The sequence below is a fragment of the Chenopodium album genome, chromosome 9 (assembly GCF_948465745.1).
Source record: "Chenopodium album chromosome 9, dcCheAlbu1.1, whole genome shotgun sequence".
Taxonomy (NCBI): domain Eukaryota; kingdom Viridiplantae; phylum Streptophyta; class Magnoliopsida; order Caryophyllales; family Amaranthaceae; genus Chenopodium; species Chenopodium album.
This window is the reverse complement of record NC_137842.1, coordinates 57,420,225-57,438,764: the sequence shown is the minus strand read 5'-3', so window position 1 is coordinate 57,438,764 and position 18,540 is coordinate 57,420,225. Positions and strand designations below refer to the sequence as shown.

The 18,540-nt window shown below is 36.0% G+C and overlaps 1 protein-coding gene and 1 long non-coding RNA gene across 2 annotated transcripts; both read left to right on the top strand.

The window, feature by feature from the left end:
• Positions 1-2,562: 2,562 nt before the first annotated feature.
• LOC145558606 (nucleobase-ascorbate transporter 12-like) lies at positions 2,563-13,999 on the top strand. The gene is made up of 10 exons (XM_081619895.1): positions 2,563-3,433; positions 3,689-3,786; positions 3,899-4,069; positions 5,616-5,716; positions 9,929-10,064; positions 10,184-10,234; positions 10,582-10,869; positions 11,435-11,669; positions 11,985-12,271; positions 13,333-13,999. The coding sequence occupies exons 1-10, from the start codon at positions 2,869-2,871 to the stop codon at positions 13,552-13,554; spliced, it is 2,154 nt and encodes a 717-aa protein (XP_081476021.1). The 5' UTR covers positions 2,563-2,868; the 3' UTR covers positions 13,555-13,999.
• An 811-nt stretch (positions 14,000-14,810) lies between these two features.
• On the top strand, positions 14,811-16,447 carry LOC145559942 (uncharacterized). The gene is made up of 3 exons (XR_014093038.1): positions 14,811-15,114; positions 15,367-15,441; positions 16,068-16,447. It is a non-coding gene; the product is annotated as an uncharacterized LOC145559942 (long non-coding RNA).
• Positions 16,448-18,540: the final 2,093 nt, after the last annotated feature.

Here is an 18,540-nt window from a genome sequence, read left to right as displayed (position 1 = left end):
CCTTTTCTTGGCCAAATCTCTAAAAAGCCTCAATAAATTTAAAGATTTACAATGCTTGAGCCAAAATTTTCTTTTCTCAAAATATCTCCATTAATCTAGAAGTAAGGGAAAAATGATTTACGTAGAAAATAAAATTGATGTTCCATTTATGAAGCAAAAGTTGTGAACCTTTTTATTTATTTATTTTTTAAAAAAGATTATACTTATTATGTTTTTTTAAATGCAACATTTCTCATTATAACCAATGAGCCTATTATGTACATCCGGGGTAATTTGCCCATTCAACTAACAAATGAGTAAAAATATTATTTATTCATTTGTTAATTAAATAAGAAAATGACTCAGGATGTACGATACACCGGCCCCGAGTGTATATAACAATTTCTATTACTAGTATAACCCTATGAAATTGACTTTTCCAAGTTGTGCCGCCTCCTTTTAAATGCAACATTTCTCATTACAAGTTTACAACTATAAATTAACAAGTGTTATATATATATATATATATATATATATATATATATATATATATATATATATATATATATATATATATATATATATATATATATATATATATATATATATATATATATATATATATATATATATATATATATATATATATATAAATGTAAAAGTCAAAGTATTGCATTTAAGATAGAACTAGAATTTGTTATATAAACCTGGATTATTTGCTCACAATAAATGAGAAAATAACCCCGGCTATTCGGTACACTCGGTTTACATAATACTATAACACAAAGTATTGGGTGCGGCTGTCAGTCGAAAGAGACGGCGATGACGATGATGACAACAATGGTGGATCTCCTTCTCCCTCTGTAGGCGACGATGACGATGACAATGACAACATCAATAGCAAAGGAGAGAAGCGAGGTCATTCATGGCGGAAGAGAGAGATTGTTTAATTCTCGATTTTTTTTTTCGAAAAATGCCAAAAATCGAATTGGGGCTTTCTTATGTGATGTATAATTATTGAAATTTATTGTCCCATATGATTGTGTGTTAAATTGTGAGCATTTTGATAACATATGCATGTATTTTAGTTGAAAAATGAGCAAGTTATGTTATACCCATGACCTGGAGTACGAGATCTTCAATGGAAGTTCTGCCATTGTTATACATATCATCAAACAAATTATACATATTCTCAAACAAGTTATATATAATTACATATCCTCCTATAATTTATACATATTCTCTACTGGCTAGATGATATCATCCAGTTAGTAGAGAATATATCTAGCCAATAGAGGATGTCAAAAAGCCGCATTTTGTCTATTCAAACTGACACAATACCATCTAATAGTATAATAGGCTCTTAGAGAGAAGAAGTATGCATCTAAACGTTTTATTTTGGAAAAATTGCTCCCATTAATCTAAACTTTGTCTCGTCCGCCCAAATTAATATCAACTTTGGATTATTATCTATCATTCCCAAATTTAGGGGGTATTAATTTTTGTTGCACCCAACAGGTCATCCAACCTGATGCAGGAGGTTACCTAGACACGTGTCAGTGTATGATTGGCTTATATTATTTTTTTTTAAAAAATAAAAAACAAAAAAAAAACTTTTACAAACCACCCATACCAAGCGGCTGCCACCACACCCCCACCCCCAACCCTGCTGCTGGAAACCGCCGCCCAACCTTCCCCCTCCCTCGAAACCCACCCCTTCCCTTCCCCCACCCCCGAAAACCCCTCCTCCACCCTAAAAAACCCCTCCCTCGTTCCCGGAAACCACCGCCCAACACTTCCCCTTCCCTCGAAACTCACCCCTTCCCTTCCCCCACCCCAAAACCCCTCCCCCGTTGCCGGAAAATGGCGCCCATCCCTCTCCCACCCTTAAAACCCATCACTTTGCCTTCCCTCACCCTCAATTTCACCCCCTCCCCAACAATTAGCAACGAAAACGGCACCCCCTTCCCTGTCAATTAGCCACGAAAATGGCTGTGCTGGGTTGTTCCCATGGTCTGGGATGGGTGGTGGTTTTTAGTGGAAGTCGGTGGTTGGCCGGTGAAATTGAGGGATGGGGTTAGGGTTCCGGCGCGATTGAGGGTGGTGGTGGTGATGGAAGTTGCTGTGCGTTGAAATGTTTTTTTTTTTTTTATAATTTTTTATTTGACCATTCATGTAGTGACACGTGTTCAAAAAAATTTAAAACACAAATGTTGACCGGATTAACCGGTTGCAGGTAAGTTGGGTGCAACAAAAATTAATACCCCTAAAGTTGGGAGTGATAGATAATAATCCAAAGTTGGGATTAATTTGGACGGACGAGGCAAAGTTCAGATTAATGGGAGCAATTTTTTCTTTTATTTTTATTTTTTAAGAATATTTGTTTATAGCTTTTTGTTAAATAAAAAAATTTACTCAATTAATTTGAACTTTAATCCAATACTTCCCCCTAAAATCTTAGAAAGCAAGACAAAAACAATAAACAGTATGGATTAATTGCAGACCACTGCATGCATCATATCCATATCTTCTTCTTCCTTATGACATCATCACCTTCATTGTATCAATAAAAAATCAAAATTATTTACTCTATAATTTCGAAATTAAAGAAAAATAAAAACAATTTGAATGATACTACTAGAGTACTAGTGTAGTACTTGCTTACAGTACTTTCTTCTACTAGAAGGGTGAGAAAAGAGGAGAGAGAAAATTTAAAAACCGCGTTTCTTTCCATTTTTTGTCACTTCTGCTGCTACTGCTCTTCTTGCATTTCTTGGATCTCATAGAAATTTCAGATCTATCCATTTTTTTTATTTTATTTTTGATTTTATTACTTGGGTTTTTTGTAATGGATTCATAGCTTTCGATTTGACCCTGTAATATACAAAAATGGCGAGTTCTGACCCGAATAAGAAGCCCAAACCCGGCCCATGGCCGCCGGTGCCGGAATCCAAGCCAATGCCGCCGACTTCATGGGCTAAGAAAACTGGGTTTCGGCCCAAGTTTTCCGGTGAGACTAATGCTAGTGATTCTGGCCCAATTGGGTCTGCCCCCAAATCACGGGCCTCAGATTCTGCTGTTGATCTTGAGTTGGGCCGGGCCAGACCCTTACCGACGGCAAATGGGCCGCCGGCTGTTCCTGCAGCAGCTTCTCCGGCGGTTGTTCCGGCAGCTGCTCCGGCGGCAGGTGGGGAGAAGGAGGTGGCCGTGAAGAGGAGGAGGGATTCTGACGGTGGGAGTGGTGGGGGTGCGGCAAAGGGACCGACACCGGTGGCGAATGGGAACGGGAATGGGCCGGGACCGGGACCGGGGCAGGCGGTCGAAGGCGGTTTCCGAAGGGGGCAGGGGAGGAGTGAGGAGGGTGTAGAGGCAGTGGCTCACATTGTGGAGGATGATGGGTTTGTTGGGAGGCAATCTCATATGAAGTATGAACTTAGGGATGCTCCTGGTCTTGGTGAGTTTATTATATCAATGCTGTTTTTCTTAGAATTTTGTTTATGTTTTGTTTAATTGAAATATTATGTAAGCAATGTGGTATGTTTGAATTTAATTATACACAATGTGACAATATAATTGGTTTATGGAAAGTTGTGATCTTTATGCAGTAATCATGATGAGGTTGAATTTGTTAGTGGATATGTATTGAAAAGTTTTGATCTTTGTTTATGTGTTGATAGGAAGTTACTTTTTGGTTGGTTGAATTTTGCAGTTCCCATTGGTTTTTATGGTCTTCAACATTATATTTCGATTTTGGGCTCAATAATTCTGATACCTCTCGTGATAGTACCGGCAATGGGCGGATCTTATGTAAGCATAACACTGAAGCTGTAATAACCTGTTGCTTATGTTGTGTAAGTACAAATTCAGACATAAGTTTTGATGTTTACTGTGTTGTTCTAATGTGATTTAGTGAATGTAGGAGGATACAGCCAACGTAGTGTCTACGGTTCTCTTCATGACGGGGGTTACAACGCTATTGCATTCGTTCTTTGGAACTAGGTTGCCTTTGATTCAAGGGCCTTCATTTGTTTATCTGGCTCCAACACTGGCAATAATTAATTCCACGGAGTTTCAAAAGCTGCATGGAAATGTATGTAACCTTGGCATATTCTAAATGTTTTCTCTGAGAATCATCTTTTTCTTGTGCTACTTTTGTTTTTCCCACTATTGCTTTATGGAGTTGGTCCGACTATCTTTGGAGATTTTAAACATTACTTCGAAAGTGGTTTGAGAATGATCTAGATGCTTCCTGGTACAGAGTAATTATAATACTGGTTTAGCTGTTCATGCAACCTTATTCCTACCCCAGAATTATTTGGGCCATCAAAATCCTGTCAACAGTTTGTATATCTATCTAACTCTTAAGTTCCAACAATTGGAGAGAAAACCATGAAAGGTTTTTTTTAAAAAATTTCGTCTTTGTGATCTCCATAAAATATGTGCTAGCCCCTAAGTCCTGCCTGCAGTAGCCTGAATCCTTTGAGGGTTTGTATCCTGGAACAAACAAGTTTTTTGGTGGGGAAAGCTCTTGAGAGAGAAGAAAGGGGGGGGGGGGGATCTTCTGGGGGAAAAGTATTAATAATTTTATACTCCATAGTACATTTTTGTCTACTTTAGACTGTATTAAGCAAAGTGATCTAACAATAGTCGTAGCATAATGTAACCAAAGACACTCCTAGACATTCTTTCCTTGCAAAATTTAAAGGTCTCGAGGTGGGATCTTCTGGAAAAAAACTTAATTAAAATCTTGTAGTACATTGGTATCTACTTCAGTGCATATTAAGCAAAGTGATCTAAATATAGTAGTAGCATACATGCAACAAAAGACACTCCTAGACAGTTCTTTACTTGCACAATTTAAAGTTATGCACTAGTTTCTAGAACAGTTTAATCTGGATTCTCTATGTGGCTTTGAACTGAGGGAGGATCTAGATGCATGTGGTCTGTCCCTGCAAACTATTGGTTTTTTTTTTTTTTTTGTGTGTGTGTGTGTGTGTGTGTGTTTCCCCCTTCCCTGACCTTACATGGAGAGGCAATCGGGTTGGCTCATTCATCCACATAAATGAAGGGGCAGAAAATCAAAGCTGTTCACTTTTAGAATTGCTGTACAATCTTGTATACTGATACTTTTAAGTTTTTTATGATGTTTCATTGAGACATCTTGAGCATCTACCTTAGGAAGGTTCCTTACCATCTTGGTCTTAGAAAATTCTGATGCATCCATTGACATTGCTTAAAGCTTTAAACCTGTGTCTCCACACATCTTTGAGTTGGGCTCTTGCATGGCCCCGAATTGTCCAACTTGTTTCCTAAAGATAGTTGAATACCTAACTTCTCTGGATGTGTATCACCCCTTTGAACTACTGTACATCTTTGTCTGTCTTATTCCTGTTCTTCATTACTAGTCTAGACTCTAGTTTATAAGCAGGAGGTTATTTGTTATATGGTTGATTTGAGGTTTGGTTTGGTTTGCTTTGCTTGTAAATTTATTTTTATGGGGTATATGTTACTGATAGTCTTCTATGAATAACTTCATATATAGACTGATACAGTGATACTAGACAAGCAACCCTAGCTTATGTCCATTATATCTTAAGTGTCTTTCAAGTTTGTTCATATATTTGTAACCACTGCAGAACTTCAAGCATATAATGAAGGAGATTCAAGGGGCCATCATTATAGCCTCAGCATTTCAGACATTCTTAGGCTACAGTGGATTGATGTCTTTGTTAGTCAGGTATGATATCTGTGACTATGCATATTTTTTGCAGGTTGAATCCTTTGATGCGTGAAGTAGTTTTGTGGAGCACTAGTGGATAATGATTGTTTGAAAGATATAATAGATTTTGTTTCCTTGTGCCACTTCAATGTTAAAGAGTTTAGGATTTCTTACCAATAAGTTCTTGGTCTAGTTATTTAGACAATTAGAATCAGGTATTGGAATATTAGGCTCCAACTGTATACTCTCTTTGTTTCTAAATAATGGACACACTTCCCTCTTTTGGGTATTTATTATTCCTTATTTAGACATGATCCGCCATTATCAAAATGTTTTAATCTCACCTACCATGGCTCGCGTACTTTTCCCACTCTCACATGTCCCGTCTTCTTCATATAGAATGATTCCACTTACTTAACACCTCACTTTATGGTCCCCACTCAACATTTTTTTAAACTTTGTGCTCAACTGAGCGTGTGAATTATTCTGAAACAAAGTAGTACATAAATTGCATTGGACTTGTGCTTCTCGTGAACATAAAAGGTGCAGTTGTCTTGCGTAGCCCTCTTCATCTAATACTTTTTCTGGCCATTGTGACATTTATTTTGAGTGCATGATATATATATATATATATATATGGTGGTGGTGGGGGGGGGGGGGGGGGGGCGGGCGTGGTATAAGGGTCAGGTTGTGGGGAGGGTGGCTTAGGCGTGGAGATTGGGAAATGTAATGTTGAGACCCCAGTACCCCACTATACTTTGTTTAGCTAGTTGCTCATGATGGTTTATTTGGTGTCCACTTGGCTTGCTGAGACTTAGAGGTGGGGGTGCAAGACTGCAAGGTGCAACTCTGGTGTGTGTGTGTGTGTGTGTGTTTTTTTTTTTTTTGGGGGGGGGGGGGGGGGGGGGGGGGCATAGGTGTGGAGATTGGGGAATGTAATTTTGAGAACCCAGCACCCCACTTACTTTGTTAAGCTAGTTGCTCATGATGGTTTCTTTAGTGGGTGCAACTCTTCAATTATAATACTATTTTCCTATCCAATATTGAGTCTCTTTAGATCATCCCTTTCATTTAATGGACCGGTGGTGTATTTATAGTTTTGGCTTTGCATATGTTGCCCCATTTGCTGAACCAAGCTTACAAGAGCAGAAGTTTCTTAGATTTTTGACCTGTGTCCAATCATCATGCGTAAATTGTGTTGGGGATGGAGCAACATATAAACACAATATCTGGAAGAATAGTAAAATACGGAATGATGAAACAACACATAAGATTTTTACGTGGAAAACCCCTCCTCAACAAGGAGACTAACTACGATCCTGTTCTCCAAGGAAGAAAATAACTTCACTAGCAATAATTTTGGGTGTACAATGACCACCGCCACTATTTTAATATTGGATAAAATGTATTTTTAGGATAGCCTACGCTAACCCTCAACAATAGTACTTGTACTAATCCTTAAAGATTTGAGAATATACTCTAGATTGTAGCTTATTTACAAGAGGCCTATTTGAAATCAGGAGGATTGTTGCATTATATAGCTGTTGGGATTAAGAAGCCACCTTGCAACAATGAATTCAGGGTTTTCCTTTTTGTTTCTTCCTCTTCCCCATTTTGTTTTTTAAGGATGAAATTGCGACTTCGTATTTTTAGTAAAATGGCTCAATATACTGTTTTTGCTCCATGTTATGGTGAAATAGCTGGTTATTGTGTATGCGATAAGGGACAAGAAGAAACAATCCTACTTTTATTGCAAGGGTGAAGCTGTTTATATTATACCTTCTTTTACTTCACTCAAGGCTGGAGTCATTTAGAGGCATTAGGGATTTTGGTGTAATGCTGATGTCCTTAACAATTTGTTGGTTTGTGAAGAAGACTACTTGCAAATATTTAGAATTTGGTATTGGCACTCTTTGATGAGCTAATAGTCTACATTAAGGTAGGTCTACTCTTATTTAATCCTTTCTTCTAAACAACTATTGCTACTTTGTGTGTGTGTGTGTGTGTGTTGGGGGGGGGGGGGGATCTTGTCTAACTGGCTTAGGGGAAGTGGGTGGCATAAAACATAAATGCTAATATCATAGCAATAGTTGCGCTGTTGCGGGTGTTATGATGTGCTTTGTGGCTGGTCAAAGTATTTTGATATTGGATCTGTGCGATGTGCTCTCGTCTATGGGCGACGAAGGTGCAAGCCAAGGGTTTGAATGGCTTGTGGCACTGAGCAACACAAGTAAGATAGGCGTATGAGGGACACTCTTGTCTATTAGAAACAAGAGTAGCGACAAAGGTCGATTGAGGCTTGTGATGGCTGAGGGAGTTGATGTGGGCACAAGCGGATCCGATTACAAGTTGTATTTGTTCGGAGGGTTGGGGGTGGTGCTGCTTTGATATTTGTGAAGCACTAGCATGAAGAGTATAAAACAACACGCAAGATTAAGTGTAATTGGTAGGAGCCTTGAATTTCATTAATCACTTGCTACTTGAGGAGCTTTAATTTGCATTTACAATATTCCCTCAGTGAACGTTGGGCTGATATTAACACAATAATTCTATCTAGAGCCTAGATTACTTATAGAAAAGTCCTAGAAATCATTACATAAGCTAAATACAAGCAAAATGAAGGAGAATACATAAAGAAGAGAGGTGGATTCTAACACCATGGCAAAGTGGTTGAACTAATTTTACAAGATGTGTAAATATTCTCCAGATTGTAGCTTATTTACATTTTTATAACCTAATCTTGTTATAATGTCTTGCAAATTAGAAGATTCTTAACATTTATAATAAGATTTTGATACTGTAGTATGATTCAATGTACAAAAATTAATAGTCAAATTTTGATTTCAGAAAACATTGGTGCCATTTTTGAGATGAAGGTTGTATATTTTTCATCTAAGTTTAAGTAATTTAAAGAAACACATTTAGTTATTTTCAGCTAGTTTGATTTTATTTTTGATTCGTTATATTTTTGCATCAATTTAGGGTCTTAGCCTTTGGGTTTGCCAAAATTGCCATTATTTGTATGATTTGAGAGATTTCTTAATTGTAACATGAACGGATGGTTGTCTGCTCCGTATGAAGAATTTTTGGGAAGTTACTTTACCTGAGCCTGGGGTTAGACAATTTTGCCATGATGGGAATGGAATTGCTATAAGTTCTCGAGTCTTTTATGACTAGACCTCCCTAATGCTGTTGAGTTCTTCAATTTCTTCTGAAAGGATAATTCATGTTAGAGCATCTTTAACAAATTCCACCTAGTTTCTTTCCTAACCAATAAATGTTGGAGCGTTGATGAAGCATGTCTTTCATAGAACAATAAGCATAGTTTTCTTTTTCTGCCCTTATTATACCTAGGTCCAGTAAATGACGTCCCTTTTTTTCCCTCTATATAACCTATTGAAAGCGGTTATAATTACTCTACCGCTTCTCCTTGATCCTCTCTTCTGAATTTCTTGCAACACCCCTTTTTGTGCTGCAGTGTATAACTTTCTTATTGTCTAAGCCTCCTCTTACGCATCTAAATCTGTGGGTCAATCTCTACTATCTCTGACCACCTCCAAATTCTTTTTGTTAGTCCTACATCCACCTAAGTTTTATCATCGCTCCATCTCCAAACTTGATCCTCTTTCATTAGCTTATTCATTGGTCCAGGACAATATATTCGTCTGTGACCCCTCTAATATACCAGATACTGAAAGGAAGCATATAATCACAAAGTGTGCTACTCTGAGTCAGTGAGTCACCTCCCTTTAACGTGTGCTATATATCTGGATGTGTTTCCATTTACTTGATCTGTAGCAAGTGACTTCCATACTACGCTGCTTGTGCTATACTCTTGTGCTTACGTACGTATGTGCATTGGTTTTTTCATATGAGGACTAACTTTTGTCATCTTCGGGGGTTTGTCAAAGCCAAGTAGGAGGCTGCTTGAAATTGAACGTAGCCTCTGTTGTCAAGATTTGTAAATTTCTTCTTCTATGATTCTGGGAACTATTTATGGTTCTTTGTGTGTCTATATGTCTAAACAGAGTTATCTTAATGAGTTGATAGTCTCGTTGGATGTAGGGCTGTAGGCTACATAGGATATTATCACGTTAATATCCACTGCAGATTTATTCGCTCACTATTCACTATCTGGTTTGACTTGTTTTTGCTTTGCCATTTTTCTATATGTTTGTTGCAACGTCATATCCTATTGACAATCTTGTCTATTTTCATTTCCACTCCTAGGGTTATCAATCCAGTGGTTGTTGCTCCAACTATTGCTGCTGTAGGACTTTCTTTTTATAGTTATGGTTTCCCACAAGTTGGTACCTGCCTAGAGATTGGTGCTGTGCAGATATTGCTTGTGATTATCTTCTCTCTTGTAAGAATTGCTCACTAGCTGCTCAGCTTGTGATATTTTATGCTTAGTTTTGTTAAAGCTGTTTCTTTTACATTATGGCTTACTGTAACACTGATATCGTTCACCATTTTTCCTTGCAGTACCTAAGAAAAATATCTATTCTTGGTCATCGTGTATTTCTTATATATGCGGTATGTCTTGCTTCTTTGCTATACTATCACTACAGTATCTTTTCTGTTTGTACCATAATTTTTTTTACTGCACTTTTGGTTCTTCCTTTAAATATTGGTTGTAGACTTGTATATCTGTAAAGGATGGTTAAGATCATTCTGCTAAGTGCTAACTGTTAGATTGGAAGTTTTAGAAAATTATAAGACAATGCCACGTAACAAATGAAATTGGTTTGTCATGCCAAAAGCCAAAAACAGTTAATTGTGTGTGTGTGTTGGGGGGGGGGGGGGGGGTATTGTACTTGGTGTGTAGTTTGCATTTCTGTGTTACTGCAAGTTTGATCTCATACCAAGTTGTTGCCTGCCAGGTACCCTTGGCTCTGGCAATCACATGGGCTGCCGCATTTCTTCTAACTGCAGCAGGGGCATACAGCTACAAAGGCTGTGATCCAAATGTACCTACATCTAATATTATATCTGAGCACTGTAAAAAGCATGTTATGAGAATGAAACAATGCCGAGTAGATACTTCTCATGCACTAAGAATGGCGCCGTGGTTTAGATTTCCCTATCCTTTGCAATGGGGTACTCCTGTATTCAGCTGGAAAATGGCCCTAGTTATGTGCTTTGTCTCCATAATTGCGTCAGTGGATTCTGTAAGTTCTCTCTGTTGATTAACTTGATTTATGGTTTAAGATTCTTATAATGCTATTATAACTTCAATGTTCTGTAGCTTGGTGTTCATACTTCCTAGTATCACAAACTTTCTGTTTATGGAGCCTCTCATTCTTTTTTTGTTCGTGTTCTCCCTTCTGCAATCAAACATCAGTTTCAGTTGTATATATATTGTCATTCTGTCAGCTAACACATATTGTCTGCCAGTGTTGATTTTGACGTCATAGCAGTAGGTTCTGTACAATCTTGTACTCAGGTTGAAATTCATCATTATCTTCTTGGCTAACATGTATTAGATAAGTAATTGTAATTGTCACTCCTTGTGAAGACTCCTAACATATTTGTCATACAATTACTGATAATTAGCCCTCTATGGCTCTATGCAATTCTATGTTTTTTAATAAGCTAAAGCATTTTACATGTACCCAAATTTTCTGTAAAGGTTCTGGATTTGCTCTTATCCTTGAAATTTAACATCGCATAACTAAGCAAGGACATTAAGTTTGGTAATTCTAATTTTTATTCACTTTTCTTTTAATTTCATAGGTTGGTTCGTACCATGCGTCATCCTTATTGGTAGCCTCCAGACCTCCAACACGAGGTGTTCTTAGTCGAGGGATTGGTCTGGAAGGCTTTTGCAGTGTTTTAGCTGGTCTTTGGGGTACAGGGACTGGATCCACAACACTGACTGAAAATGTGCACACTATTGCCGTGACTAAAATGGGAAGCCGGAGAGCAGTTGAGTTAGGTGCATGTATTTTGATCGTCTTATCTCTTATAGGTGAGTCCTGTTCTTAGCTACAAGCTGTTTGGAAAACTGTGCATGATTATTAACTATGAAAGAGTCTAAAGAACCTTGTTTAACGACATTGCATAGATGTTGTACTTGCATTATGCTCATCATGAGATCACTCTGGAGCATAGCATAATGTTCATTGAGAAGAATAATTGAAAATGATGTGACTTGAAAAATTATTGTTGCTCATGCATTTCATCATGCTGTCACATTTCTTAACCCTTAATTAACCTAATAAGTCTGGATCACTAACAGTCGTGCATTACCTACCATATTGAATTTCTGTTGCCATGCCCGCAGGTAAAGTTGGAGGGTTTATAGCATCAATACCTCAAGTCATGGTTGCTGCTCTCCTATGCTTCATGTGGGGGATGCTTACTGCACTAGGTTTATCAAATCTGCGGTACAGTGAGGCTGGAAGTTCCAGAAACATTATCATTGTTGGACTCTCCCTGTTTTTCTCACTCTCCATACCAGCTTACTTCCAGCAATATGGCATCTCTCCAAAGTCTAATGTGTCCGTGCATAGTTATTTTCTTCCTTACACTGTTGCCTCTCATGGACCTGTCAATACCAAATTTGGAGGGGTAAGCATCTCCTTTGCATCGAAGTTGTGCTGTATGCTCCTTTGCTTGCCTGTGAATTCTGTGCATTCCAATGTATGGCCTGTTGGTAATAGGTTTGATAAGGATCATCAAACAAAAATCTCTTTTATTTAACTGAGTTTTCAATCACAAATCACTTAATGTGAAAGTTAATTAAAACCACTCCTAAGTCTCATTTGCATCCAAATAACAACTGCTCACCAATTTCTTTGATTTGAATTTAGTGGTTAGTATTTGACTGCAAAATGGGTTTGATTTAATGTTGGTTATTTAAAATGGTAATTACACAAGGGTAGTCATTTTCTACTGTTCTGAATGTGTAGCATCAGCATCGAGTGGTGGTTGTTTGAATTCTAATTTTTGTATAGATTTGTGCAGTTTAACTGTTTAAGGTCATGATTTTATAATTAGGGGAATGGAGTTTTTTTTTTTTGTAATTTTTTTTGTAATTTTGCATTTTGATGTGTATGTATACGTCTTAGATGGGGCATCTGTGCTGTCAATTATTAGTTCGTATCTTTCCTTTGCTCACAACTTTTGTAGATGTTAACTGGTGGATAGTTTTAAAATGTAAGGAAAACAAATTTTTGCTAATGCAAAAACATTATCTTTAGCTTTCTTATAGGAAATGGCGATATTACTCTATCTAGATACAAAATTGTCTGGTCGGTAAGGGCCCTTTGTTTTTGAGATGCCCTGCTTCCCTATATATTTTCTGGTTTTCCTCCTCCCCCACTTCCATGATCCTAGCTCGCTAAGGCTGGATTGGAAGATTAGTGAAGGGTCAGGTCCTGAAGTTCATTCATCTTACCTAACCCTAAATAACACTTCGTAAAACATACACAAACTAGATTACTATTTCCTCTTGCAGAATAAATTATTAGCAAAAGAGACGGCTCTAGTGAGTGGTTTCATATTATGTGTCCCTTCAGAGGTGATTATTGTTTTACTAATGTTACTTATAATCTTACTATACGCTTGGAATTCATTAGACTTGGCATTAGAGACTTATGGTCAATTTTTGACGTGGCATCTTTGTGCAGCTTAACTATGTTCTGGATACATTGCTATCATTCCACATGGTGATTGCATTCCTTGTGGCTGTAATCTTGGACAATACCGTACCAGGCAGTCGACAAGAACGTGGTGTATACGTCTGGTCAGAAGCTGAGGCTGCCAGGAGGGAACCTGCAGTCACCAAAGACTATGGTTTGCCATTTAGAGTTGGTCGGCTTTTCAAGTGGGTCAAATGGGTTGGTCTTTAAAGAGGTTGTACTTGGATCATTTCCAAATTTACTTGTCAAAAGCCATTGAATAGAATCGATTGGAGATAACTGGTCAAAAGACAGAAAAAGGGATAGCTTGCTGCTCGAGATTCAAATTAATGCCCCATTTTGGTCTATACAATGAAGCAGCATTCCTGGAAAACTGACTTTTCTGGCTTAGAGTCACGAAAAAGGTGAGTTATGTACATCGTAGGAGGCTATCTGCTTACCATGTAATAGTAAATTATAAGTACAAGGATTTTGTATGTATGTAGTTTTTTTTACTTTCTTATGAGCAATTATTCAAATGATGCACACTTCATGGTTGGGTGTTCCCATTGGTTTTCTTGGCCATTCCTTTGTTGTAACCCGGGTTTTGCATCTGCTATTATGGTGTTGTACTCTGTTTTCTGTTCATTTTTCAAATATAAGTAAATATGTATCAGATCCTGAGTATTATTATTGTTTTTGCCAATGATTCAGTTCAAGGGTTGGCTTCTTGTTTAGATAAAAGTTCAAGTTTGATGATAACTAATTTTCGAGTTGTTTTCAGGTTAAGCTATTTAAGGATTTTCTATGACTTCAGCTAACTCATGTAATAATGCAATCTATTACCTTATACTCAACACTCTCAAGTTGGAGCGTGAAGATTTACAACTTTAAACTTGTTTAGCAAAAACTCGAATTGCTTCCCTAAAGCCTTGGTAAATGTGTCAGCAACTAGAAGGTACAACAACATGGCCGTTTGTGAATTGTGACATCTTTCTCTAATAAAATTACAGTTCGTGTAATACCCGAGATTTTAAAACCCGATTTATTATACTCTAATATTTATTCCATTAGCATAATTAAGGTTTTGTCTCTACTTTAACAAGAACGAATGTTTTAGTTTTGAATTTTATTATTTCAGAAGCTAATTTTACGAAGGAAAACAATTTATTATTTAAAGTTTATTTCTAATACGTAAAATGTTTAAAGATTTACACCAAAATCTGTATTTTAATCCGAGAAAGCAAAATTGACCAAAATACCCTTATTCATACAAAAGGACGAAACCCACCTCTTCCCGTCACCCCTCTTTCTTTACGATTAAGTATTGAAGGCCTTATACTTGTTGCTTAATTTTATATGCCCAAATCAATCAAAGTTGATTTATTAATTTTAGTCCAATTAAGAGCTTATCCCCATGGAACAAAAGACAAAAGGCACCTCTTAACTCCCTTCTTCCTTTACGCCTAAGTATTGAAGAGGTGAAGTCAAAATTTTGCTTCTCAATGATTTGTTGCTCAATCTTTGTGATAATCACATACTACGTAAATCCTATCCTATTATTTCACTTCTTCTCTTTTAAGTTTTAACAACAAACAAGCTATATATATATATACTCCATAACCTCCCTTTTTGCCCAAGGCAATGTCATCACCACTACCACAATCACCTTCACCGTACCCTGCCCCAGGTGACCAAGTTATTGGCTGCCGCCAACCTTCTCCTCCCTCCTTTTATAGCTTCGTGCTTGATTGCCATCTTGCCGAGCTCCTTGTTTTTGTTTAAGCCCATGTAAGTCTACTGTTTTGTAGGATTAATAATCCTTAACTTTCCTTATTGATTATAAAATATAGTAGTATTTGTTTTTCTAAATGATCATAGTATCATATATGTACTTACGTACTAATATATATATACCCATTTCTAATAAAAATGAGTATTTGACTATTTATGTTGTTTTCATACTAAAATAATTAAAGAGTTTATAGTTTTAATCAATTTTTCCCTACTAATATGATAATTTAAATTCTCGTTTCATAAAAGAGGAATCGGACCTCGGAGCTCAGTGAGAACGATAAGATAAAAGCTAACAGGAAGGTTATCGGACTGTAAATCGAGGTAACGACTATTGCTAGTACCCGCAATTCCCTTCGAAATGCGTTTATGAAAGGATGATGTTACGATTGAATTAAAAGTGATTTATATTGTTGATATATTTTATGATTTGCAGGATTATTACTGTGATTTGTCTAAAACCATTCTTTGAAATATATGATTTTCTGAGAAATCACAAGGATGCTGTAATGATGAGTTTTATGATACACTATAAATATTTTATAAAGATGTTATACTATTTTATAAAAGTATTCTGAATGACTGGAATTTCTTGACTTCTATTAATTTATAAGAAAATGTAAGTATAATATGATATGATTGAGCAATAGCTCCCCTGATGGCACTGGCCCATTCCTGTTATGGAGCACTGGCTCCCCCTGATATGTATGGAGCACTGGCTCCCCCTGTTAGTAGGAGACGTCCTACCCCTGTTATATGTATATTGATTATAATGATTTTAATTAAAAATGTTATGAACGAACGTTTATTGAAATGATGTTTTATTACCTGTTTTAATATGTTCTACTCTTCCTGTTTTATTAACTAAAATGAATTGAAATGATGTTACGTTGCTAGAGTAGTACGTTACTGAGTCTTCGGCTCACCGTTTTGATGTTTTTCTGTTTTAGGTACTGCTGGAACAAAGGGAACACGTAGTGGCGAGGATTTTAATTATCTTAAGAAGCTCACTAGATATTTATAGTTTTAAGAGGATGATTTATTAATTTAATTAGCAAGTAAGACTTTAGTAAGTTTTTATTAAAATAAGATCTTTTATTATTGATGTAGGATTAATGTCTGTACTTAATAGATTTCAATATTTAATGAATTAAGGTTGTTAGGTATGAATGTTGCCTTGTAACTCTCGTGAGGGAGTTACGGCAGTGACGTCTCGACCGAATTAGGTTTATTCCGCTGCTAAGGTTACCTTAATATCCGAGTTAGAGGTCGGGGCGTTACAACTTCAATGTGTTTAGTTCTCTCATACAAATAAAACTGGATTTCGATCTATGCATAGTGCAGATTGACTGCTGCAATGAACTCCCATTCTCTTCTCATGCTTCACACCTAAGTCACCAAGCAATTGTTTCAACCATTTTATTTTAAAGGTGATAGTTTTATGGAAAAAATCATAAAGAAATGATAGTACCCTAGTTTGCTTAGCTTAATCAAACAGGAAATCTATATTTGAGGATCAATCGTAAAACTAGATCAGAGTTGTGAGCTTTGCCAACTAATAATTTTATCCTAAGATTCTATCCAAATTTGATTATAAGTAGAATTCTAAACTAATTTTTTATCCTAAAAAGTTTATCTAAAATTAATCCTACGTGGCGCGACACTTTGGCGAAAAGTTGGAACGCCAAGTATCGCTGTCTCGTGGCCTGTCTAAAAGTTTAGCTTTATATATTAGTTACTAGTTTTGTGCTCGTGCGATGCCCGGGTTGTTTATTGAATTTTAAGATAAATTTATAATCTATATATCAAATTTTAAATATATCATTGATACAAAACAATTTGTTATCTAGTAGGCATGTAATGACTAATAATAATGTTGATGTAAATGTTCGATTTAATACATTAAAAAAATAAAAAAAATTAGCAAAAAAATACATAAAATAAAATAAATGTTCAAAACCCGTTGGGTTGATCCAAATCCAAAACTTTGGGCAAGGGTTGAACATTTCTTGACTCGTAACCTAAAGTGATCCAACCGAGATGACTCATGACCAGACCCTAATTGACAGGTCTACACAGTGATAAAATTCTATTAGATTGTGAAGTATATTATTTTAATTGATTAGTATGTATTATAAAGGTATGTTTTACACTTTTTTTTTGAATAGGTATGTTTTACACTTTAAACTACTTCCTTCGCTCCAAAAAATATTATGATATAAAAAATAAATTTATTTGATAATTTTCTAATAATTTTTGTAAATAAAATTATAATTCAATTTGTACATCTGAAACATTGGTATTTTTTCGAAAAAAACTCTAAACTAACAATTTTATCTTAAAATTCTATCCAAATAGAATTTTAAACTAATTTTTTTTATATAATAATGTCTATTTAAATATATCCAATGTGGCATGACACTTGGCGAAAAGTTGGAACGCCAAGTGTTGCCGCCTCGTGACCTGACTAAAAGTTTAGCTTTATATATTAGTTATATGATTAGTTATATGATATGATATGATTAGATTAGATTATACATAATTTTATCAATGTCTCCAAAGATAAAATTTTATCTTAGAAGACATCTGATAAAATTCTGTATAATATTTATGTGCATCACACAAACGATCACTTAATAATTAATGTTTTAGGATTAAAATGTTTAATCTTACATACGATAACCATTATTATATTTTGTCGATAATCTACATTCTACAAGTAAAACCTAAGTAACACATTTGTTAGGGGAAAATACAAGTTAATCTGCCTGATAAACAAATTTTTGTTAATCTGATGGCATTTTTGTAAATATATTGAAAAAACAGGGTCATTTATTCAGTACTTTTGGAGAGTTGTGTTTGCCTTTTGCTTTTACTGTTTGGTGAGGAAATTACACATGTATCCCTCAAGTAGTACATGAAAAGACGCATAAACGCCTTCACTGATACTTAAAAAGACAATTATACCCCAGATAAATTAACTGGGTATCCCTCATTTGTTAGAGGGAACATCATTATTAATAAGGAGAGTGTAATGCTCAATTTGAACACAGGCTGGGCTATACAAACATGATTAAAAAAAAGTTGAACCAAGTCAAGCAAAGAAAGGGAGCATCTAAAAAAAAAAAAAAAAAAAAAAAAACTGAAAGATGTTATGAAATATTTGTGGATATCCATTATCCTCCTTTGTATCATCCGGAACAATCTAGATCTAAGGTTTATATTCTTATCCAATCAAACCCTAATATATTGTATGTATATATACGCCTTATCATATGGAATAATATTCACAGATTAATTCTCTTTCAATCTCTCATCTTTCCCCTTATTTTACAACACGTTATCAGCACCAACCCTAGCCGACTGAGCAATACCATTTCCTATCAATCCGTATGAATATCCCGTTAGATTATGATGTGGAAG

Coding starts and splice junctions, on each gene's coding strand:
- LOC145558606 (XM_081619895.1), top strand. CDS start 2,869: ATGGCGAGTTCTGACCCGAATAAGAAGCCCAAACCCGGCCCATGGCCG. Junction 3,434..3,688: donor TAGGGATGCTCCTGGTCTTG/GTGAGTTTATTA, acceptor TGAATTTTGCAG/TTCCCATTGGTTTTTATGGT. Junction 4,070..5,615: donor TTCAAAAGCTGCATGGAAAT/GTATGTAACCTT, acceptor TAACCACTGCAG/AACTTCAAGCATATAATGAA.